Raw genomic sequence first — 23,943 nt, 5'->3', positions numbered from 1 at the left:
TGTAATTCCATAAAGTAGCCCGGTAAGAAAAAATATTACAGATGTATTTAGTGATCAGACAAAAACATTACTTTGGATTTAAAGGCTGAAGTGAGCGCAACACCTGTACATTTGTTTTCAGTGGTAAAACAGAATGGGTGACATAGATTGATTGTCATAGAAAACACATACAAAAATAGATGCCAAAGGAGTCTTTTTAATCAAAACTTCACATTTTCCATTTGTGAATGAACACTTGAAATCCTTCTGATACAAACAAAAGCATCTTCCTGAATAACATTTCTAAAGCATAGACAGACTAAATGCCAGGGGAAGGCACTTCACTAAAACTTGAATACAAGACACAGAAAGAGCTATACATAGTTTTTGAAATGTGCTTGTGTGTCTGAATCATCACAGCAACTTCAAAAATCAAACAGTTGAAAGAGTTAGCTTTGTAGATTAACAAAATGCAAACACACAAACACGCTACGCAAATATCCATTAGGAAAAGATAATGCGTCAGGTTTGCAATCACAAAAGCATATTAGAAGCTCAGTGAGTAGAAACACGACAACAACCAACACATCCTAACTTTGAATTGTTTACTGACAGCAGGATTCATTAGAGCTCTATTGCTTGATCTTATTGACTTACAATAACAACAGTCTTGATGGTGTATGTACAGTGGCTGTCTCTGAGCTGCTTGTGTTGATCTGTCTGAAACACTGTGTTGAGCTCTGACCAAATCACGAGGTCCTAGCCAAGCTGACAGTAGCGTCGGTACACTTCCCATTTATTAGAGAGTCCACAGAATAACCCCTACAACCCTGTGCTTGTGTCAGCTTCTGATATGCTCTGCTATCTGCCTACACAGATAAGCTTGTCATGGAGCAGTTGGTTGCACATTTTATTCTATTGATGTGTTTATTTTTCATTTTAGTTGTCCCACCTGCTCTTTCTACGTTTTGGTGGTTCAGGGACAGCAAAGCTATCATCTCCTCTGTCCCTCCCCTCACCACTCCCCCTGTCTCCCCCATCTCTGTCACTCCTCCGATCATCTCTGTCCCTCCTGCTTCCATCTCCGTTACGACTGTCACTGTGGCGGCTGCTGCTGTAGCGGTCCCGATCTCCGTGGCGGTCGCGATCTCTGTCTCCATGCCGATCACGGTCACTGTAGCGGTCCTCACTGCTGTGCCGGTCACTCCTGTCACTGTGGCGGTGGTAACTGTCCCCATGGCGCCCCCGCTCCTCGCCATGTCTGTCCCGTGAGCCGTCTCTCTGTGAGGGAGGTGCAGGTGGAGGGTAGCTGTGCTGCAAACTGGTTTGAATGGTGGGCACTGAGCTCAGGGAGCCGGCGCTGGTGAAGCCGGACATTGACAAGGTGGCACAGTGGGACCTCTCTGAGCCATTGGCAGCTTCTGTCGGCACAGAGCTCAGACTGCCAGCACTGGTCCAGCCTGATGAGCTGTTAGACTTGGTGCTGAGTTTAGGGGGGCCACTGGAGGCAGCAACAAAGTGGCTCTTATACTGGGCCTAGAAGAAAAGGAAACATTGAGAAGAAGAGATTAGCTTCCTGGAGGCGAAACACGGTGCGATGAAACGTCAAAGTAAGGATTTTACTGCCTTGTTACATAAAATTACCAAAACATATCTGCAGGGTGCTGATGGGATTGTTAATTTTCTCGGTCAGGTATTAAAATTTTTGCCCTTGAAAAGTCACTTCACTGCCAGTGCTGTTTGGAAACTTCAAGACCTTGTGTTGTGAGTGAGTGAGTGATTGAGTGAGTGGCAAAACGTGTCATTTGTAAAAAATTCATTTTGGATTTGGTTCTTTTTGTAAAATAATCTGCTAAAATTTCAGTATTTGCAACTGGCTAAAAGAAATCGGAATGCAGCAAACAGTAGGCTGTGTATGACGACACACATGACAAAAGGTAATTCAAATATTAAGTTAATGTATAAATTACATTTTTTTTTTTTAGAATTACAGCACATATGAAAATTCTTACAAAGTAACAGCAGTAGACCATAACAGAGCAAAACCAAAATTAAAATTAAAAAATATTTATGGAAACTTAAAAAATCTGAACCAGCCACTATGAAAGAGAAATAAAATTGCATCAAAACTGCATAATAAACTTAGTGGCAAAATCAGAATTCTACCTGGAAGGCTTGTTTCATTGCAGACATTCGGTCTCCCATCGCCCCAGTAGTTGGTTTGCTGTAGCCCTCATAGCTACTAGTGGAAGACAACAAGCTGCTGCTGCTGCTGCTGCGTTCCTGTAAACACAACAGAGCGTTACTCATATCTCTCTGAATTTTCTACAAGTACCAACATCAGTCGCCTCAATCTAGAAGAAATATCTTAGCCATCATAGAGTTTTTAATGCTGTCAAAGGGTCAGACTTCAGAAGTGTAGTCGGAATATTTGTTAATGTGAGTGTTAGTTCATTATTTTACATAGTAATTGTAATCATGAAAAGCAGATTTAAAGTCTACTAATCAGTAACTCACAGAACTTTCAGCTCCCAGGCCTGGTCTCTCTCTGTAACCAAGACCACCTCCACCAATATTCAGCTTCTTTCCTTTACCCCCCTTGAATCTGGATTTCCTGAACCATGGGTTCTGAGAAAAAAATGTAAAGAGAACAAGGTTAAACTCCACTCCAAAAAGCCAAATGTTTAGGCTAGTTACTATAAAACGTTTCTTATACTTTCACTTATTTATCTTACCTGCATGGCTAAATCCATCAGTTCTTTAGAAACGGCTTGATTAGCTCCCTCCAGATTTCTCACAAGGTCTCCAGCAAATGTGGTGTCTTTGTTGGTGAGGAGAGTGTAAGCTACGCCCTTCTCTCCAGCACGACCAGTTCGACCGATCCTGTGTGTGTGTGTGTCAATGTCTCGTGCCACATCGTAGTTCACCACTGTGCGAATGGATGGGATGTCCAGACCACGAGCTGGGGTGGAATAAAAACAGTAAGTCGGAAATGTTCATTTGTGTTAAATTTGTAAGCTGACACTATAGCTTTGTTTCGCAACTCTTGTAATACAGTTGACTTAACTAGTCCCTCATAACGAAAATGCTTGAAATGGGACACGAATAGGTTCACGTGGACGTTCAAACATAAACGCACAAAGAAGGAAGGAAATGGGACATAGAAAACGTCTCCTATCTCCATCACTGCCTTGTTTTGTACTCACCAGCTACATCAGTAGCCACCAGAATGGGCAAATTCTTCTTCTTGAAGTCACTGATGACCTTGTTCCTCTCACTTTGGTCCATATCTCCATGCAGGAGGCCAAGGCTGTACCCCTCCTGTGTCAGGTTAGTGGCCAGTTCTTCACAGTTTGCCTTCTTGGTGACAAAGATGAGGACGGAGCCGGAGGAGGTGAACTCGACCAACCGCCGAGTCAGCCAGCTCCATTTATCCGTCCCGCTGTGCAGTAGCTCCACTACCTGGGTCACATCCTCATTGGCCTGGTCAGAGAAGAACCATAGCATTTTTTTACATTTTGATGATAACCTAAATACATATTTAAAAAAAATAAGCTTTTGCTAGGACAGAATAATCTGTGCTTCCCAAATGCTGACCTTCAAGTATAAAATTACTTTAAAATACATCTTTTTGTATTGTATTGCAATGAACATTATAGGGGCAATTTAGTTTGTTTGAAAATGTTGTGTTCTTGAATTCATAATTGTACATATTTTGGAACTTTGAAAAAATACAAACACTCTGAAAAGGAATAAATAGGAAAATTTGTCTCTCTGTTTAGCTACAGCTCTAAATATAACTGTTGATGTGTGATGGCGCGTACCTCTCCAATGTCTCCCTGCACCACACGGACAGGATCTATCAAGATGTCTCTGGCCAGCCTCTCTATCTTCTTTCGAAAAGTAGCACTGAACAGAAGAGCTGCGAGGGAAATCATGTTAAGATTTATTAAAAAATGCTCTGAAGCCTTTCTACTTATGACAATGAAACATTGTCTTAATACTTAAAAAAACCCACTTACTCTGTCTGTCTGGGCGGACATGGCTAGCAATAGATCTAACCTGATATTCTGAAAAGATAAAAGAGAAATAAGCTTCAGTATATAAAACGGGGTGACATCATCTTTGTTAGAGAACTGATAGTTCCAACTCACCAAAGCCCATATCAAACATGCGATCTGCCTCGTCAAACACCAGGTATGACACTCTCTGCAGGGACGTCGCCTTCTTTTTAACATGGTCAATCAGACGACCCTGTGCAAACACACATTAGCCGGTAAACCTCCTGTTTGTTGCAGCAGTGGCCTGTAAATTTTCCTTCATAGGAACAAGGTTAAAGACAAAAGTCTTTAGTCTCTTCTTTTACCGGAGTGCACACCACGATCTCGGCCCCCTCCTGCAGAGCCTTGGCCTGCTCCCACATGCTGCCTCCTCCATACACAGCCACAGAACGCAATGAGTAGGCTTTCCCAAAGCGCTTACATTCTGCATGGATCTGGCAAACATTTAAAGTGACACGCATTAGTACACCGACTGTCTTAACAAAGTTTTTTTTGTTAATACTGCAGCAAAAATACACTCTATAGATTAACCTCTCAAAAAATGACTCAAATCTTTTCCCACTTCTTACCTGCTGACAAAGCTCTCTGGTGGGACACACGATAACTGCGATGGGCCCCTCTCCTGCTTCCAACTCTTTTTGGTCCATGATATGAACCAGCATTGGCCAAATAAAAGCTGCAGTCTTGCCACTGCCAGTCTTTGCAATACCAATCATGTCACGTCCGGACAGAGCTATGGGCACACCCTAGAAACCACATTCAGAACAAAAACAACAAAGGGGCTTCTTCGTCATTAAAAAAAAAACATCAATATTCAATCATGTTGTAACCTTAACATTAACTTGCGCTATACCTGGCACTGAATCGGTGTGGGCTGAGTGTACTCAGACTTGCGGATTTGGTGCATTAGCTGCTCATCAAAGCCAAAGTGGGCAAAGCTGGTACAAGGTTTTGGCGGGGCAGCACCAGATACCTGAGAAAGGGAGGGGAAACAACAACATTAAGAACATTTAGACACGATGAAGGCTCGTTGTTTAAAAGGTCTTTATTTCATAGCTAATGCTCCTAGAAATAAAATGTGTTTATACTCAAAACAAAAAATAACCAAATTAAGAGTAATAACTGTCACATGTATATGACTTCATCTATATAACATTTCTATATTAACGTGCATGAAGTGAATTGTGGACTTACCCGCAAGTTCAGTTTCTGCCTTAACTCCAACACTTGAGTTCCGGTCAGGTTGCTGAGCTCTTCGTGCTCATTGTAGAAGTTTTTTTCAAAGTGTGGGTAATCGATCTATGGAACAGGACAAAACAGGCTCTAAAAATCACGACCAAAGTAGTTCATTTAACACATGATAAATACATAAAATGCTGATCCATAGTTGAGACAACACTCTTAAACTGTCCGTGTTTAATCAGTGTTGTCAACTGTACCTCAGAGTGGTCAATAGGCGGAAGCGGCATGATGATTTTCTTGGTGGCAGAGGCGATTGGGTTCCCGTCACTGTCATAGTCTATGCTCTCGTCCTCTTCCTCCTGGGTCAGCCCGGCAGTGGGATTCTCTGCCATGTAGCGGAAGTAGGCTTCCTGCAGAGAGCATAGCACTTCATGTGAAAACTGAGCCAGATTGCTTTTTAACACAGCATTCAGGCACCAAAAACAAAGACACTCATAATAGACCTGAGGAGACATTCAGTTTTGTAACAAAAGGACAAATTACTGTTCATAATCTGGTATCAACTACTCTCTCACTTGCTATCATAAATCAATAATTAAACATGCTTTTTTCACACTTCCTAAAACGACAAGAATAATCTATGCAAGAAAAAAATCTCCATTGTAATTATCCTAAATATGCAACCTGTATGGTCAGGTAGAAGGGAAGGCAGGGGCCTTTATAAGAATAGAGACGGGACAGAGGTTGTTTGGGCTGGAGGCCTCTCTGATCAGCGATGTAGAGGAATAAAAACTTTGCAGGGCACACTCACTTGTTCATCTTCTTCTTCAATGTCATCACGAATACCCCTGAAATGACAAGCGGAGAAAAAAAAACTTCCCTGCGGCTCGTTCATACACCCAAGACAGCCCACATCCCATTATGACTAAGGTCACTTTGCTTACCTGATGATCTCTATTATGCCAGCAAAAACACTGATGTATGTGCCATTCTTTGTGCCAGTAATTGGAGAAACTTACTATAAAATTTTTGCATGAAGTTAAATTGATATTGGTAATTTATGACCTTTGTGAAAGCAGTGGATAGTTTAGGAGTTAAATAAAAAATTTACAGCATGAGTATCCCCGATTAGTGGGCTTATAGTTTCACTGACAAAATTTTGTTTCAGTTGTGGGCAATCCTTGTTTTTCATTGTGGTCAAATTTCAATTTAAGAAACTACATAAGGACCTTAGAAACGACTAAAAAACAAATCAAACAAATGAAAAAATGTGAGCAAAAATAAGTCTTACTTGGCTGACTTTTTCTCCTTTTCCTTTTCCTCTAGTTTCCTCATGTCTTTAGCTGCTTGGTTCTGAAGGAGAAATTTTTTTTTTTTTTTTTTAAAGAAAACAGCAACTTAAGCATTTGGAAAGATATTGTTGTTTGTTTCGTCCTAACTGCAGCTCTCTTCTCACCTCAACCTCTGCCATGAATGCATCGAGTGGGTCATCATCACTGTCTGAGCCGCCACCAGACTGCATCTGCTGCCGTGTGGGCGAGTTCTCAGCGGGGATGTACGGCAGATCCACATTGCTGCTTGATTCCTCTTCATCATCTTCAAAATACCTTGTTGAAAAAGACAAGGGCGCATTCAGTACCACAAATCACATTCCACACACATAGTTTTCTTTGGGATTTAACTGAACATATGTATAAATACATCAATGTGTATCAAAGAGATTTAATACTCACGCATTTTCCTCATCAAAATTAGCTCTTTTTGTCCCTATTTTGTAGAATGATGGGAGCTGCTGGCCCTTCCCATATCCCCCACCTGATCCTGGGGGTCCAAATGATGTGTGAGATTTTTGAGAGAGGTGAGGTTCCTCTTTTTTCCCTGCAAGAGAGAATCCTCCAAACCCAAACCCTCGCTTCACACCCGGACCACCTTTGCTCCAGTTCATGGTTGTGCTGTGAAAACAAGAGAAGAAACAAGCATTTTTAAAGTCTTAAAATCCCTCTGTTATTATCCCGAATCTCATTTAAAAATGCGGCACTTGTCTGTCTGCCTTAATTGTTTATTTAAGATACTCCCAAAAAAATGTAACTCAGAACTTTTATGAATCACGGAAATCACACTTCAGCTTGCCATTCAGTCAACAAGGACAACTTAAAGCGGGTGTATTTCGGTGGACGATCACGGTCTCACTTGGAAGAAGACCGACTGTTAGTCAGAAGGTCAAGTAGTAAATGAGTAGCCCTGATAGCCAGTTACTTTGGTAGTGAAATCGTTTTTTGACTAGTTGCTTTTTAAATCAACAGAGTAACATTTTAGATACTTTTGCTTTTATTGACGAGGACTTCCTCCAGCGAAGTAACGTTATCTAGACCAGCATTACCTACAAAACCTAAAATATAGCAAGGCATCTACGTAGCTGAGCGGGTTTAACATCAGACGGAAGTTGAGATAAATGCTCGCAATTCATAAGACATTTTCATTCATGTCTATTGAGGCACGGATGTCTGCCAAAAAGCAACAGCACAATTATCAGGCATATTTTAAATGGGGTCCGTGGGGGAGGATGTCCTCAAGCTTGCGGAACAGACGTAACCTCGTTAACATTAAGGTAGTTAGCCACTGATAAGTACGACGGTACAGAGCATTACAGCATTAGGATTGAGCTGCCGGCTCAGGGCAGCTACTTTATCGTACAGCAATTTCACAAGAACTTAACAGTGGCCGCGATTTTTGTATACATAATGCTAGCGTTAGCTCGAGGCCGCAAAATAAGGCCGGGGTAGGGGTGAGCGAGCCTAAGACGCCACTTGACCGTGAATGTGGCTTAGTTAGGGTACCTTTCATTACTCCGCGGAGTATACAGCAACATTTTTCGTTGACTGATTGTATCGACAAATTTTTTAACAGCGGCTAACGGGGAATATTTACCTGTTTCTGGCGCCAGTAAAAGCTCCCGTCTGTGTTGTCATAAGAGGAAGCGGCGCGTACGTCATCAGCGCGCGCAAAGTTTCTCTGTGGGCGTGTCGTCGTTCGTGCGCGACACGGCGGTCAGCCAAGAAAGCGTAGTGGAGAGGTGGAGAGCTGTCAAAAACATCCTGCAGGAGAGGATGGGCAGCTAAATAAGTTGTCCTAAAATAGAATATCACCGCAACCAGGCATTGCTGTTCTAAACATCATATTGGTAAGTTATTAAGACATTTAAAAAAAAAAGAAGTTTCTTGTTAAAATGGTAGCTGCTTTAGCTAACGGTAATTTACTAGTAGGAGCCTCTTCCTCCATCATGGCAACATTAGCGAGCCATTAGCAGGGACCGAGCTCTGCTTGAGACGAATTTGCTTCTAGTTAGTGAATTATTTTTCTTGGACCGTTCAAACCGCTTCGTTTTCGATCGCTGCAAGTCAGCATATGTGTTTGCATAATAACCACCAATATTCAAGCGTGAACGTTGATGGGTTTCAATCTCAAAAACAGTATGAATGAAAATATCATCATTCAAGTCAGCACTAACAACTGAGAGATCGTCGGGCTGGTAGACTTTACTCTGCTGTTCAAGGTTTAATAATCACGTTAACAATTATATGCAGAGCATGCCTGAGGCAAGAAAGGTTAAGATGCTTGGTTATGTGCCAAAACATTTCTTTTCGCATAATATCACATAAACTTGGAAATATTATTAATGTTCTACAGATGTGTGCTATTTTTCAGGATATTGTAAGTATTCTGTGATAGAATTCTTAAGTGTAGGATTGATAATAAGCATTGTAGACCAAGTACAAGTGATTTTTGTTTATTTATTTTGTATTTATTGGTTTAATTAACAGGGATAGTGCACTTCAATATATATCTAACTATAAATGGCGGAATCTCTGTCTGTCTGTCTACCTCTCTGTATTTCGGTTTTCTGGACAACTGCTGATGACATCATTGAGGGTCATGTTCCAGTTTGACGGGCACCGCACTTATTTTTAATCTGTAGTCTCTGGACAGATGTTACAAAGTCACCCTAAAAACAGAATATTAAGTTAAAATTAGAAAATTATGGACATAATTTATAAGCATGCAGAGCAATAATAAAGAAAGAGAACATTAATGTTAGTAAAAAACATCAGTCAGGACGCTATTATATTACATTTTCGGGTACTATTTAAGACATTCAATACAGAAGTACATAAAAGAAGAGATGCAAAGCAATGAAATGGGGAATATTAGTGTTAACAGAAATATGGGCTAAATAAGACGACATTGTGCTTCATTATTAGACACTAATTGACACACGCAAAGCAGAAACACAGACATAAGAAGCACATACAGTACACAAAATACATAAATCACTCTGGCCCAATAGCAGGAGGAGATCAAACAGAGACATCTTCTCCTTCACAGTTTTTTCACTTTTCTTCACAGATATTCCCAGGGCGTGTTTTCAGCATCATAGGTAACACACTCAAGAGGATCCATGTCTTTTCTTGTAAGTGTTTGCCAAGTACAGTATACTCTATTTTAGACATAGGTTTAAAGTTTCCCAGACAAGGATTAGATCGAATCCTAGACCTGGGATTATATCTACAGAACTCATACGTTTTTGATTAATTAGATTTAGATATTTAGATATATTCTTTAGATTTACATTTTAGATATTTCCATTGAAGTTTGTGTTTAGTCCAGGAGAAGGCCTAGCCCCTGTAAGGGAAATCGGTCTATAATCACTTCTATGATAGCTTTCATTGCAAGCAGCCACACACTGTTGTTATTATGATAAGACGATAATGGACAGTTAGATTTATAAAGTTCTTACAGAGACCAGTTTGTCTATGAGCAAGCACTGCTTACAAACAAGAGAGGCTGCATGATATTGCAAGACTTTTTTTGGAATTGTGCTTTCTCTTCCTCATAACAGACACAAATCTTTTATAGCTGTAAATTAGGCCATCAGCACAAACCATCTTTATTCAACAGCTTTGAATATGTTTATGTTTCTGTGGAACCCTTCCTTATTCTTGCTTGCATTTTCTCTCTTTTCTCCATGTCTGTTATTAACCCTCTGTATCTGTCAGCGTTGGGTATCTGAGAAATTGAGTGTGGAGTCCCTGCGGGATTTGGAGTTATTTGGAGGTGAGGTTCGAGGCAAACCGACTTACGACAAAAGGGTTCAACATTCCCAAACCACTGCTTACATACTAGACCCTTCATCAGCACAAACAAAAAAACAGCATTCAGTTCTAGATGAAGCTTTGCTCTGCTTCCCTGACGTCATCTTGAATTACAATTATGAACGTTTGCCAAGCAGTTGGTCAGTCCTCTGTTACCTGTCTTGAGCTCTATTGCCTCATTGTTTCTGTTTGCTACAATAATTTATCAGAGGGGGAACAAGCAAAGTACATTTTTAATTAACTTCTCATGTGGGCTTGTCACATACAAAAAGTCTGTGCCATTTAATTTAATGCTTCCTATGATTTGTGTTAGTCTGATGTGTTTATCTTGTGTAGTTTAAAAAAAAAAAAAAGTGCACTTGTTTTTGGCTGTCAAATGTTTTTATCTGCCGTTATACCTAAATTTGACTTTTCCCTCTTTTGGAGACTGTTTTTGTGTTTAAACACATTTGCTTTATTGGGCAGGACTTTTGCCACGTCAGATATAGATACAACAAAGCTGTTGTATCAAATTTTGAAATAGCGGTTAGGTTTTAGCCAGCATTTGTTAATTTTAAGGCTTTACTGTTGCACTCATGTTATAATGAAATGACTATAAATATGAGGTGATAACAGTAAAAACCTTTCACATCAGTGGTAATTACAAATAGTAAATGCCAGGGGCTTACTTGTGATTTTTTATGAAGGTTTTCCTGGTTTTGCAGGGTTCACAGCTTTTAAATTCCTGACAAGTGCTACAGCGTCTTTTAAAGTTCACATAAGTAATTAGATTAATGTAATCGGTGATACAAGAAACATCCATAGTGTTATCAAGTGGCTACACGAGCCACAGCTTCAGTTAATCAGACCCCAGAGGTTTGACACACTGAACTCTGTACTGCAGCAGCAGGACGTCCTTGTTTTAAGCAGGATATCAGACTTGCCCAATCACTACTAGTTTATCACACTTCTGCCCATCTGACATGTTTACATACAGTTACATCAGTTACATTATTATGCGCTGAAATAGTGCAAAGCGAGTATATTATAAGCATTAATGACTTCAACTCATTTGAAGCAAGAAAAAAACATAGCTAAGACTGGGAGCCTGTCACTTTTCCTACGGTATGTAAGTAATATTATTTTGCCGCAATAGAAAAGATGGGTGAATAAATGTTTACGGTAGTGTAAGGATGTCTTCAGGCTTTGTTCTGCCATATGATGTTTAGTTAATCTACACTCTTGACATAATGAAGGTCAGAATGGGAATAATTTAAATGTTCATCCTAGGAAAGTTGGTGAAACTGGAATTCTTTTTTTTCATCCTAGTGCTGTATCCACTGATACAGCATAGAGCCACTTCTGGCGACAGGAGGTTAATAGTCTTGTTCCAGGGCATGCTGATAGATTTTGAATGAGATGAGAGAGGTTCTTATTCACTTTTTCCTGCTTAGCTTATCCCAGTAGTCTGTGATTTGAGCTACCCATCTTCAAGTCATTAATCTCTCAAGTCCCGTGGGGCTGATTTGATGGGTTGTATTTTTAGAACCGTGAACATGAATAATCACGTTGGTCCTGAGAAAATACATTTTCCTGAAATCATACTCATTTAAAAAAAGACCTCCAAGGCCTGAAAGTTTCAGTGCTTTTACTATCCATGTTATTTTTAGAAATGGAATAGAACATTTTAACTTCTGTTTGTAGATTTCTTGCCAAAATTGCTCATTAGTCAGAAGCTATATATATCAAACCCTGGCTGGTGGTAATTCCCCACTATGACTCATGGCATTGGTTTTATTCTTTCTGTGATATTTCCAGGAGTCATTTTAAGACCAGAGAGAGCATAAGGGTTTGATAACAAACACAGAAGAACTACACCATACGTTATAGTAGAGTGAAAGGGTGATTTTTTCAAGACCGTAGTTCGTGAGTTGCAAATGCCGCCTCCCCAGGTGTTCTGAAGCTGAAACACGGTATTTTTATCGCTGTGTATCAGTGGTTTGTTTATCTTTTTAAATGCCATATTTCTCCACATTAATAATAATAATATTTTTTGGCACATTTTTTGAAGTTTTTGTGTATTATGGAAACTTTCTTTGCAAGCTTTGCCTCATTTTCATTTTCTTGCTTGCCAATCATTGCTCAATGTTGCATGTTTGCTCAAAGGAATCATTTCTGCTGTTCTGTGTTCCCATTGCCTTACGTAATATTTGGAAATAAACCGCAGGGTATAGCTAGATTATTTCACATGTTTTATTTTGCTTTGGTAGGGAAATATTTAAGTCTCTTGTGCAGAAATAAGCACTTTCCTAGGGTGAGAACTTATTTTTGCTGTTGTAGTGCAGTTTCAGTTTAATCATGTTCCCACAAGTTATCATGAAAACTATCTGTGTCAATAATGGTATTTCATTTTGTTGCCTGAAAGGCAAAGCTGCTGTTTCAGACAAATCCTGTTAGTGATAGGGAAACCAGCAAGGGTCATCAATGGAATTCTGCAGCATGCAGCAAACTCCTCCTACCAGAGGCTGATTCCGGGTTCAATAGCTGCTCTAAACACAAATCCTTCTCTTGTTTTGTGTGTATACATGTCTTTATGTCATTGATGTGGTTTTTCTACCCCAGAGCAAGCTCAGGGACTCTCTCACAGGAAAGTAAGTGTGGTACTCCTGTCACTGCATCATCATCCCCCATTTGCCTTTTGTGTATATGCGTGAGTGCATGTGTGTCGGCATACAGATTTAGATGTGGAGCAATCCACAATCCCCCTCAGGCTTGGCACATTTCTGTATGCATGGGTGTTCAGTCCATGACACGCTGTACATGCTCGTAGCTCAGAGGGCCATTTCACCCCACTCACCGGGGCTTCTGCTGGAGAGGACAGGGAAACGGTAGACTGTATAGCGAAGCTTTTTTCCTTACAGAGGTCAAATAATCCTCTCATGCAGCCAATCTAAATGGTCCTGTCTGAGTCTTTTGTTTGCTGTTTTGTTATGCTGTGCTCCAGGTAACTGCTCTGTTTGGATTTTGGTGTCTTTTAGTTACCTCACAAAGTCTCATTTTTTTAACAATATTTTGTGTTGTGAGTACTCAGTGTTTGCCCTTTGACACTGCCTGTCTGTGTCGACGGCTTGTTGATTTGTTGGTGAACTGATGAAGTGTCACACTTTGATACCAGCTCATGTGGGTCCCTGCAGGCCGTAGATAGATAGAGCTCCATGCGTTCAGCTTTAGCAATGCATGGCAACCCCTTCCGAATCCAATCACATTGGCAGTCTCGAGCGTACCCCATGTGATTAGATCAACATTTAGAGATGTTCCCTTAGCTGATGGCTGACGACATGCCGGTTTGAATTAAAAGTGTGTAAAGTTTACGTACGGCAGAAGGAACTATTTGGAAACTGTCCACACATGGAACAACCCCTGGTTTTATCTGGGAGGAGCTGTGTGTGTCTCTGGTCTTGATCTCAAAGTCATCTCTGGCGCGTGGGACACAATTATGCTCACGGAAGTGCACTATTCTAATTTTGAATGTGCATCTGCGTTCTGGTCACCATGGAAACAATCGAAACTATTCATACAGCTTGCCTTCATTTGCCTCAACAGCTTGCCACTGCGAACTGTCCATTTCCATCACTTGAATGTCAATAAATTGATGGAATTCAGGAGTCCTCACTGCCAAGAATAATATCTTTTTCTTCTATGTGTTTGTGATGCACAACTCTAAAAGAATTTTTAACTAATGGCATGTGCAATGTGTAGACCACACTTTGTGATTCTGTATTTATGCAATATTCTATCACTACACAATATTATAAAAACTGTACTTCCTCAAGGAGAAGACACATATTATTGTTTCACAATTACTGAGATAATGTAACTGTCTTAGGCCATAAAAACAACCCACATTATATTTTAGTCATACTATTGTATTGGGATATATTTTAATTACTAGATCTATAGTAGATACATGTGTATTTTTAAAATGTTTTGCTGGTAATGGTTTCAGTGCCAGTACGTGGCACTAACGTCTTCCTATTTATGTCTTATTCTTTGGCTACTGCCATGAGTCATGCTAACATACCTTGATAAAACTCAACGCTGATCTTTTAACGATATCACACATATGACCAAGCCTCTGGTAGTCACTTACAAGCCCTTTGGCACAATCCTACACTCTTAACGAGTGCAGTAAGTGTGCCATCCCATCTAGATTTGCTCTGTTTCTCCTCCTCTACCTTCAGGCCCATGAGGACAGTCAGGAGAGTCTGACCTCCCTCCCCCGTCGGGACACCATGGGAAGCTTCCTCCCTGACAGCAGCTCATATGAGCTCCTCACTGTTATAGGTATGTAAAGGCAAAGAAACGCCTGGACTCGGCTGCCTATATTGATTTCAAGATACAAAAGTTTCACTGATTTTTATTAACAGTCAACTATTACAAGCTGTATTGGCTAAAGTACAGCCTCTTGTGACATATTGTTTTTTAGAAAACTAATTCACTGCATAAGTATATTAAAAAATGAAGAAAGCAAAGTGTTCAATACATCTTTGATTTTAAGTGAATGGTGTCCAAATGGTAAAAATGTTATTAGTTAGTTTTCTGTAGCTAAACAGTACTAATGCTAAGATAAGCATTTGTTTGATATTTTACAACATCCTTGCAGCATAAATACTCAAAAACCAAGGTCTAGAGGATACAGGGACATAAATATTTTTAAAATTAATTTTTTGTTGTCTGTGTCTTAGGCCGGGGCTTGGATGACTTGATGACTGTGAACCTTGCTCGATACAGACCCACAGGAGAACACGTAGCTATCAGACGGATTGACTTGGAGTCGTGCACCAATGACATGGTTACCCACCTGCAGGTCTGCATCTCTCTGCCATCTTCCTTCCATCCCATCATTTTGCATGATTCAGCTCCCCTGTAGATTTGCATTTCTGCTGTAAGTGATTTAAAAAAAAAAAACTCCCCTTTCTTTCATCTCACTGCTTCATTTGGAATACTTATGTAACCCTTGTGTGTGTGTTCTAATTAACGTCTCTCTCTTTATTGCTCAGCCCTCCGTACCAAATTAGATTCAGAATCACCTTCTCTGCCTGTCATCTTGACATAATAAGATGTAACTTCCTTTCCTCTGCCTCCCAGGGTGAACTTCATGTGTCGAAGTTGTTTCACCACCCCAGTATTCTACCTTACAAGAGTGTCTTTATAGCTGAAAACGAACTCTGGGTCATCACCCCCTTCATGGCTTATGGTAAGACATACTCTTGAACTGTCACTGTATCTTATTATGCACAATGCAAGTATGTTAACAATATTTTGAAGCAGGGTGTAAAATTAGAGGACAGCCCTCTCATCATGATTATCTGTGTTTGATCATTTTTCAGGGTCAGCCAGAGATCTGATCTGCACACATTTTACTGATGGTATGAGTGAGCTGAGCATCTCATACATTTTACTGGGCATGCTAAAAGCTCTTGAATACATCCACCACATGGGATATGTGCACCGGTAAGTAACACAGTATAAGACTTCACAAGGTTTTTTTTTTTTTTTTTTTTTTTGAGAGAGAGATTTTGAGTTTTTCAAGGCAGACATGTCTTTTTGTATCACATATAGCTGTCATGCCAGATCAAAAAACAAAACAACAATTTGGTAACTCTTCGAGAAATATTAAGTGTTTCTCCTAGAATTGGCTAATACCCAGGAAATACTATGGAAACACTGTATATTTACTGTATATATATATATATATATATATATATATATATATATATATATATATATATATATATATATATATATATATATATATATATATATATATATATATATACACACACACACACACACACACACACACACACACACACACACACACACACACACACACACACACACACACACACACACACACACACACACACACACACACAGTATGTATATGTGTCATAGTTGGAGAAAGTGGACACACCAATATCTGTGTCTTGCACAATGTGCTCCTCATTATTTCTTCTTTTGTGTTGGTTTCTGGGCCCATACATTAGATTTAAGAAATAGACAATATTGATAAACCGAATGCCAGTCTAAGCTTACTTGTAAATACAGGTCAGTGGGATATTCATTGTCTTGACTGTGTCTGGTTATTTGTAGGAGTGTGAAGGCAAGCCACGTGTTGATCTCAGCAGACGGACAGGTTTGCATGTCCGGTCTGCGGAGTATTTTCAGTTTGATCCGTCATGGTCAGAGGGCAAAAGTTGTTCATGACTTTCCTCAGTACAGCATCAAGGTGCTGCCCTGGCTCAGTCCCGAAGTGCTGCAACAGGTACTGCATTTCTCCACACTGTAACATTGTATGATATTGAGATAATACTGAAGTCATGAAGTCAGAAATCAGAAGTAAGGTATGATGAAATGGACAGTAATGGATAATTTCATATGTGAATGTTTTTCTCAGAACCTGCAGGGCTACGACTCAAGGTCAGACATCTACAGCCTCGGCATCACAGCCTGCGAACTGGCAAATGGACATGTCCCCTTCAAAGACATGCCGGCTACACAGGTGACTGATTGTAAAAGGAATACTTTATCAGTCAATTTCAGAGTTATTTATATTTTTATTTGCTCCTACACTAAAGAGCACAGGAGTAAAATTCAATTGGATTCACTGTACATTGATAAAGGGCCCTACTTTTTTCGTAAACTCAACAGTACAAGTCAGTAAACTGTCTTCCTAAATCAAAAAAGAAGGTAATCTAACACTTCCTACCTCCTCTCTTCACTTCTACAGATGCTGTTGGAGAAGCTAAATGGGACCGTGCCATGTTTGCTGGACACCACCACTATTCCACCAGAGGAGCTGTCCATGAAACCATCCCGCTCTGGGGCTGACTCTGGGATCTGCGAGGGTCCGGGGCCCGGAGGGGTCAGACACTCCAACGGAGAGCCTTCCTCAACAGGACACCCATACAACCGAACCTTCTCCCCACACTTCCACGCCTTTGTTGAACTGTGTCTACAGCGAGACCCAGAAAAGAGGTTGGCGTTTTTCTTCCTGCATTCTTACTGTATACTGTATAGGACATGTTGTAACATTTTTCAATACACTAATTTTTTTCCCGTTGTCTTCCATCAGACCGTCTGCCTCCACTCTCATAGGCCATCCCTTCTTCAAACAGGTGTGTAAAATTTCAGAGTAGCCCAGATATTATCACTTATTAAAACAATTATAATTTTTAAAATTTGTTATTTGTTGCCCCAGTCATTTTTGACCTCTGGGACAACAAACTATCTTCCTGGTTTAGTAGCTTAAACAAAAGCCCACTGTGTTAAATCCATATGACATTTCCTTGTGATGTCTGTTTTTACACACACACACACACACACACACACACACACACACACACACACACACACACACACACACACACACACACACACACACACACACACAATCTAAATTCCAGTCTCTGCGGTACAACCAGAATGTCTTTGCAAAAAGAAAACTGGGTTTTCTCAGGGGACCATCTCAGAATCCTTCACCATGCCATCCATGTTGCCGCTCATTTCATTTTGAATATAGAAATGTGGGTAAATAAAAAGATATGATTATGAAATGATGATTTGGAAAATAAATTAAAAAATGAAGTTAAATTCTGTCCTTCAACTGTTCTTCTTTTCTCTCTCTCTCAGATCAAACGCCGGCCCTCGGAGGCGCTGCCTGAGCTGCTACGGCCTGTGTCGCCCATCACCAGCTTCGAGAGCTCCCAGCGACAGGACTCTCCCTCTGGACTGGCCAGTCTGGAGTCGGGTCTCAGCCACCTGGAGGTGGACGACTGGGACTTCTGACAGTGGAGGACTAAGTGGGGAGACACTTGTAGGAATCTGATGGGAAACCCTCTGAGAAGACAGGACGAGATCTATTTTTCTAATGGTCCCCTTGTAAATAATACAAATTTCAAACTAAAACGAGTTGCTGTTCTCAGAGACAAAGGTTAAAAGCCAGCAGCCATCTTGCCTCTTTTTGATGTCTTGCACGCTTTTGTTCTCTAGATATGCACAGACTCTTGCAAAGCACTGATGGCCTCTCTCTCTCTCTCTCTCTCTCTCTCACACACACACACACACACACACACACACACACACACCCACCCACACACACACACACACACCTGTTTACAGATTGTAAGCCCCCTGGAGCCAAAACACCACAGGACTCCTCTATTCCTCATGCTGTTGCTGAGGTGTCAGAGGAGGGTTTATGGATGTAGATGTAGCCTAAACCTAAAGATTCTCATGAAACAGATCAGTGAGAACCTGCTACTAAATCTTCAGAGGGGACTCTCTACCTCTTGTTGGAACGTGGCTGCTGTATGTGGCCCATCTGCTCAGTGAGACCACTATAAGGGTGCACACAAGCCCTCACAGCTGACTCATTTAGCCCTCTACACCAGATGGAAGGTTTCGATTTTGCCTCGAGGATCAGCTAAATGAACAACTTGTATATGCATTTCTTTGCTCTCTGTCTGTGTTACAGTGTAAACTACATCTCATGCTTTACACATCACTTCTGCTGCACAGAGGTTAAGTATAACACCTGTTTAGTTTAACCTTCAGAGCACAGATGTATTTCCTTGAACTTACTGAGCGTGATGTTACTTATGTCAAAAGTGAATGTTACATTGGTGCTTGTTTTGTCTGCATGTATTTGAAAGTGAGGACAAAGCAAAGTGTTGCAAATGTCAAACTTGACCTTTAACAATAAACATAGTTCACTTAAATGTTTTAACTTAATGATACCACACAAATCATCCAGTAAACCTTATAAAAGTTATTTTATTCCAAATTTACATGGACAAACACATAAGGGGAGGGTTGAAACGATTCAAATGTTGCTAATCTTCCTCATCTGATGGTGGTTGGTCTGTTGCGGCATGGTGTTTCTCCATCTTGGCCATCAACTCTAGAATAAAGGGAAAATAATAGAAAGCATGACTGAAGGGAATCATTAACATGAACTCAGCACATGAATTCTTTATATGCAGTTTATTAGCCCCTTCTCAAAGGTCTTCGGGCAGACCGTGCTTACCTTTAGCGGGGTTGAAGACACCATTGGTTTGGGTGTTGCATACATAGCAGCGCTTGGACTTGCGGTAATGCTGAAGAGCGCAGGTCTCACAAAAATAGTGCCTGCACCTGGGAGACATTTGACTGGTTAACACACTGCGACTGGTAATAAACAAGGCCATGCATGATGAAGAAGCAGAGAAAGACATACAGAGGAGGAGGAGACTTACTTTGTGACAATGGGATTCTTAAAGGATTCCCTGCAGATGAAGCACTTAAATGGCAAATCCTCATCGTCACTGCTCACCTCATAGTTCTCATCGTCTAGATGAAAGCGCAGTAATGTTCAGGAAATGCTGATGCAGGAACACAAAAAAAAACCAAACATGAAATCCCCCTACTGAACTCACCATTGGCTCCATATCTGCCCTCTTCCAGCTCCCTCTCGATCTGCCAGCCATGTTTGTAGTCTGATCTGTCGTGAAGGAACTTACAGCTGTCTAAAAGCAGAGAAGAACATGAATAACACTAATGTGAACGGTCAAGATGGAAAAAAAAGTTCTCACTTCAAATGAGTTGTTCCACAGATGGCTTTGATATTTTAATGGTACAAATCTAGTATCTACCTCCAAAACCACAGAAACCAGTCTCCTTATAGTCTTTGCAGATATCCGGCTGGTAGTCCCACCTGACTGTGGCTCTCAGGTGTTCAGGGGCTCGGATTGGTCCTTTTCTGTAAAAAGGTTGAGGAAACTTATATGAAACAACAACGACTGATATTAGCATTCATCGGTCATGTCTTATGAAAGTATTTGATGAATATGTTTCACCTTACTGCTCACCTGACCATGCCAGAGGAGGCATTGCCCATGGTTGTATCTTTGGGTTTGATGAATTTCTGGTAATTGTTGATGCCGCGGTAGATTTTATCATCCTCTTTACCTGACAGCTCCTGTTGAAGGAGAAAAAAGGGTTCATCTAGTCAGTAGGAAACTTCAAAACTTTTACCTTTGTGCAAAGGTTGGTGAGAAAAATCAAAACAAGTTGATATTTCAGGTATGACTTGATGCAGTTATACAACATTTAGAATTTAGTTTAGAATATTTTTGATAATAGTAATAAATTGAAAGGAACACTGAACCACTAGAATGCCAATAATGTGTATTTATCTAAAAAAGAAACACTTCAAACGTCTATATTGAATGGTAGCTTTCTGCAAAAAATGTCAGTTGTGTAACATTTAAGAATGACATAATCTGATCTCATACCTCTTGGATTTTCTGACTCCTCTCAAAAATGGCCTGAGCATCCTTGTCCCTCTCTGTGTCCAGCTGATAGGTAGCAGTTGCACCCATGTCCTCGGGTCCCTCTGGTTTCTTTTTTGGACAAGATTGGCAGAATAGTGGAGGGTGAGAAAGAGTTCTACAGTACTTCAACAAGGTACAACAAGGTGACACGTGTTTCTCATTCATTTTTCCAGACCAGCATGTTTAAGCAACGCTTCCTGGAACCCCAACAAAATGTGATATTAAAGAAAAGTGTCAACTCACTGCTGATCGTGTGGACTTGTAGGCAACAGTGATCTTCTTGTCTCCTTTGTCATCTTCACTTTCACTGGAAGATACAGCATCTCTTTCCACTTTTTTTGTCTTGACGGGGACGAGAGAAGAGTAACGCTTATCTTACTATTATGCTCAAAAAGTATTATTATCATTATTATTATTATTAAAAATATTTGTACCCTTTGAATCATGGGGTTGACTCGAGTGTCTTTCTTTTCTCTTCTGACCACAGAGCTCTGGTCCTCGTCACTATTGCCATCTGAAGAGACAAGTTTAACTTATTTTTTTGCATCTCGTCTTGAACTCAGAATTATGTGCTCCAACATGGTCAATCTGCTAACTATCTGACAATTTCTTTATTATTTATAGTATACACACTCAGCAAGCACTGTATTAGGAACACCTGTGTACCTGCTTATTCATGTAATTGTCTAATCAGCCAATCATGTGGCAGAAGAGCAATGCATAAAATAATGCAGCTACAGGTCAGAAGCTTTAGTTAATGTTCACATCAAACATCAGAACGGGGGAAGAATATGATCTCAGTGACTTTGATTGTAGCATGGATGTTGGTGCCAGACGGGCTGGTTTGAGCATTTCTGAAACTGCTGATCTCCTGGGATTTTCACACAGGACTCCAGAATTTACTCAGAGCAAAAAACAGAAAACATCCAATGAGGATGGGCTACGACAACAGAAGATCACGTCAGGTTCCACTCCTGTCAGCAGAACACAGAAAATCTCAGGCTGCAGTGGGCACGGGCTCAGAAAAACTGTACAGTTGAAGACTGGAAAACACGTAGCCTGGTCTGATGAATCTGGATTTCTGCTGAGGCAGCAGATGCTAGGGTCAGAATGTGGTGTCAACAGCATGAATCCATGGACCCAACCTGCCTTGTGTCAACAGTCCATGCTGGTGGTGGTGTAATGGAGCTGGACATGTTTCCTTGGCAGATTCTGGGCCCCTTAATACCGATCAATCGTGGTTTGAATGCAACAGCCTGTCTGACCATAATCTACCCATCTTCTAATGGCTACTTCCAGCATGGTGACGCATCATGTCACAAAACCAAAAGTCACCTCAAACACCAAATTCTGGGTGAGTTTATATTATTGGGTTGTTGAAAAACCATCTGAATAAACTGTAAGAAGAGAAAATGCAGGCTGCCCAATCCGGTCACGTCTCTCCAAATTCCGAGGGAGCAGAAACGCGACATGAGTGAGGGACCTGGTTTTAACAAATATGACCAAGCCCGCCTACAGTTTAAACTTGCTCTACTTTCTCTGTCGTCGTAACGCGCTTGGCTCTTAATCAGGTAACTATTATTGTCATCGTTTAAAACATGGAATGAATACAAGAATACATTCAAACCCCAGCTAGTTAGTTTGACATTTCAGGGCTGTTGACAAAGCTACGGCGTTAACAGCACGAGGCTTAACGCCCTTAAAACATTAGAACCGTTAGCTAAGCGAGTAGTTATTACCTTTATCGCTGTCGCTCGCTTTTCGCTTTCGTCCGGAGAATTTTTTAGTAGATTTTTTGAACAGAAAAGTGCAAGAACCCGCTTTGGGCTCCTCCGACTCCGCCATATTGCCACCAGTGTATAAATAGCCGCCGTCGCCACAGCGCCCTCTGGCGTCTTGGAGTCAACCGTGGTTAGTTGCCTTCTGTGGATCAAAAGAAGAATCATTACTGTCAATAATTCATTTATTCTAAAGCCAAAACCTAATTCACATAAAATTCATAAAAAATATTCTCATTGGTACGTGAAGTTGATTTTGTACGTTTTAATGTGGTGTTCTGTGATATGACAACATATATCCTCTAATTGCTACTGAGTGTCCACCATGTGTGGACTATGTCTTTCATTGTTTCTGCTGTGTCGGCTATATTTTTATTGTGTATTTTCAATTTTGCGCCCACGTTGCAGTCCAATTTCCTTTTTTAGGATAGTAAATCAATCAGTAAATTAGTCAATTTGGCCTACCTTAGGCTATCCTTTTGGAGAAATAGAAAAAGAGGGTGTATAAACCATGTAATTGTACTGTATTTTATTTGTGTTCCAATAAATCATTAACAGGCTATTTCTAAATGTTTTAATTTTCACTCTGGTTAGTTTGTAGTTGTCACACATAGGAAACAAATTTAGCTGCCATTTATGCTTTTTTTTTTTTTTCTCTTTCTTTTTTTCCCCTAACCAGCTTTATTGAACTGTACAGAACAGGTCAGAAAATGACAGACAATATTCTGCGTATACTTGTCATCTCTAGAATTTACAACTGCAACATGAAACAGTTTAAACAATAATAAACAACGAAGTATAATAAAAAAAAAATAACATTTGACAAAACCATCAAATGTGTTTCAGAGTGTCTTCCAGGTGAGTGGCATTGGATATCTTCTGTGTTTTTCTGTTGCAGATTAAGGGATCAATTAAAAACAACAACAACAAAATAATTAATTGGAAAAACTTGGGAATACTGCTCGTGGTTGATTCTTTAAAATATGATAGTTCCCTAACAGACCAAACATATTATAGATTCGTCCACAGTTCTGTTGTGAGTATAAGCAGATAAAAGCAAAACCATGTATTCAAAAGAACAGTAGTTTGGTGAAGCAACGGAAAACTGACAAAGATGTGTTTGATGGCGGTTTGAAGTTGTATTTTATCTTGAAAGCTATTTACTCGATTATGCCTAATGCATGACGTACGTAGAATAAAACCGGAAATAGAGATGAAAATAAAAATATCATTATTCGACGCTCAGTGAAATCAAACGCAAATAGGTGAAGGCGATTTTTATTTTGAAAGCTCCGACCGGAAATCCTTTACCTTTAATCGTGTGTCACTCGCAGCTTGTCGTTTCTGTCCTGTCCTCCTCCAGCTGCAGCAACGTCCGTGGCTCTCCTGCAGAGGACAGCGGGTGTTTGTAGGACACAGGGCCCGCGGAGGGAGTTGT

At 40.4% G+C, this 23,943-nt stretch overlaps 3 protein-coding genes across 8 annotated transcripts; 1 reads left to right on the top strand and 2 right to left on the bottom strand.

The window, feature by feature from the left end:
- Positions 1-176: 176 nt before the first annotated feature.
- ddx42 (DEAD (Asp-Glu-Ala-Asp) box helicase 42) lies at positions 177-8,282 on the bottom strand. 3 transcript variants are annotated; one of them, XM_040155119.1, is made up of 18 exons: positions 8,151-8,282; positions 6,956-7,174; positions 6,679-6,829; positions 6,514-6,575; positions 6,034-6,070; positions 5,480-5,632; positions 5,235-5,339; positions 4,894-5,013; positions 4,610-4,786; positions 4,346-4,474; positions 4,134-4,233; positions 4,002-4,049; positions 3,804-3,901; positions 3,186-3,462; positions 2,715-2,941; positions 2,497-2,607; positions 2,146-2,262; positions 177-1,515 (listed from the first exon to the last, which is right to left on the bottom strand). In XM_040155119.1, the coding sequence occupies exons 1-18, from the start codon at positions 8,213-8,215 to the stop codon at positions 919-921; spliced, it is 2,793 nt and encodes a 930-aa protein (XP_040011053.1). In that variant the 5' UTR covers positions 8,216-8,282; the 3' UTR covers positions 177-918. The 3 variants fall into 3 exon arrangements, with proteins under 3 accessions (XP_040011053.1, XP_040011063.1, XP_040011073.1); XM_040155129.1 differs by lacking the exon at positions 8,151-8,282 and adding an exon at positions 8,060-8,126; XM_040155139.1 differs by lacking the exons at positions 6,034-6,070; positions 6,956-7,174; positions 8,151-8,282 and having other exon boundaries at positions 6,679-6,694.
- strada (STE20 related adaptor alpha) lies at positions 8,217-19,180 on the top strand. Of its 4 annotated transcripts, XM_040155202.1 has the most exons (13): positions 8,217-8,403; positions 9,627-9,690; positions 10,277-10,334; positions 12,974-13,002; positions 14,593-14,695; positions 15,097-15,218; positions 15,500-15,608; positions 15,742-15,865; positions 16,508-16,679; positions 16,812-16,916; positions 17,145-17,392; positions 17,490-17,532; positions 18,047-19,180. In XM_040155202.1, the coding sequence occupies exons 2-13, from the start codon at positions 9,679-9,681 to the stop codon at positions 18,200-18,202; spliced, it is 1,281 nt and encodes a 426-aa protein (XP_040011136.1). In that variant the 5' UTR covers positions 8,217-8,403; positions 9,627-9,678; the 3' UTR covers positions 18,203-19,180. The 4 variants fall into 4 exon arrangements, with proteins under 4 accessions (XP_040011136.1, XP_040011117.1, XP_040011107.1 ...); XM_040155183.1 differs by lacking the exon at positions 12,974-13,002; XM_040155173.1 differs by lacking the exons at positions 10,277-10,334; positions 12,974-13,002.
- rnf113a (ring finger protein 113A) lies at positions 19,172-23,928 on the bottom strand. The gene is made up of 11 exons (XM_040155213.1): positions 23,817-23,928; positions 22,467-22,650; positions 21,162-21,241; positions 20,971-21,069; positions 20,689-20,796; positions 20,263-20,372; positions 20,047-20,153; positions 19,831-19,920; positions 19,651-19,744; positions 19,443-19,549; positions 19,172-19,316 (listed from the first exon to the last, which is right to left on the bottom strand). Exons 2-11 carry the CDS (start codon positions 22,570-22,572, stop codon positions 19,249-19,251), a joined length of 969 nt encoding a protein of 322 aa, XP_040011147.1. The 5' UTR covers positions 22,573-22,650; positions 23,817-23,928; the 3' UTR covers positions 19,172-19,248.
- Positions 23,929-23,943: the final 15 nt, after the last annotated feature.

The sequence above is a fragment of the Xiphias gladius genome, chromosome 3 (assembly GCF_016859285.1).
Source record: "Xiphias gladius isolate SHS-SW01 ecotype Sanya breed wild chromosome 3, ASM1685928v1, whole genome shotgun sequence".
Lineage (NCBI taxonomy): Eukaryota > Metazoa > Chordata > Actinopteri > Istiophoriformes > Xiphiidae > Xiphias > Xiphias gladius.
The sequence above is the reverse complement of the archived record's forward strand: the minus strand, read 5'-3'. Positions and strand labels throughout refer to the sequence as shown.

Excerpts from the sequence above, each read along its gene's own strand:
- ddx42 (XM_040155119.1), bottom strand. The coding sequence starts at position 8,215 with ATGACGTACGCGCCGCTTCCTCTTATGACAACACAGACGGGAGCTTTT. Across the intron at positions 4,787-4,893 it reads CCACACCGATTCAGTGCCAG|GGTGTGCCCATAGCTCTGTC; the intron begins GTATAGCGCAAG and ends TGTGGTTTCTAG. Across the intron at positions 4,475-4,609 it reads CCAGAGAGCTTTGTCAGCAG|ATCCATGCAGAATGTAAGCG; the intron begins GTAAGAAGTGGG and ends AATGTTTGCCAG.
- strada (XM_040155202.1), top strand. Across the intron at positions 13,003-14,592 it reads AGGGACTCTCTCACAGGAAA|GCCCATGAGGACAGTCAGGA; the intron begins GTAAGTGTGGTA and ends CTCTACCTTCAG. Across the intron at positions 17,393-17,489 it reads CAGCGAGACCCAGAAAAGAG|ACCGTCTGCCTCCACTCTCA; the intron begins GTTGGCGTTTTT and ends GTCTTCCATCAG.
- rnf113a (XM_040155213.1), bottom strand. The coding sequence starts at position 22,572 with ATGGCGGAGTCGGAGGAGCCCAAAGCGGGTTCTTGCACTTTTCTGTTC. Across the intron at positions 20,154-20,262 it reads GCCTCCTCTGGCATGGTCAG|AAAAGGACCAATCCGAGCCC; the intron begins GTGAGCAGTAAG and ends ACCTTTTTACAG. Across the intron at positions 19,745-19,830 it reads GGGCAGATATGGAGCCAATG|ACGATGAGAACTATGAGGTG; the intron begins GTGAGTTCAGTA and ends GCTTTCATCTAG.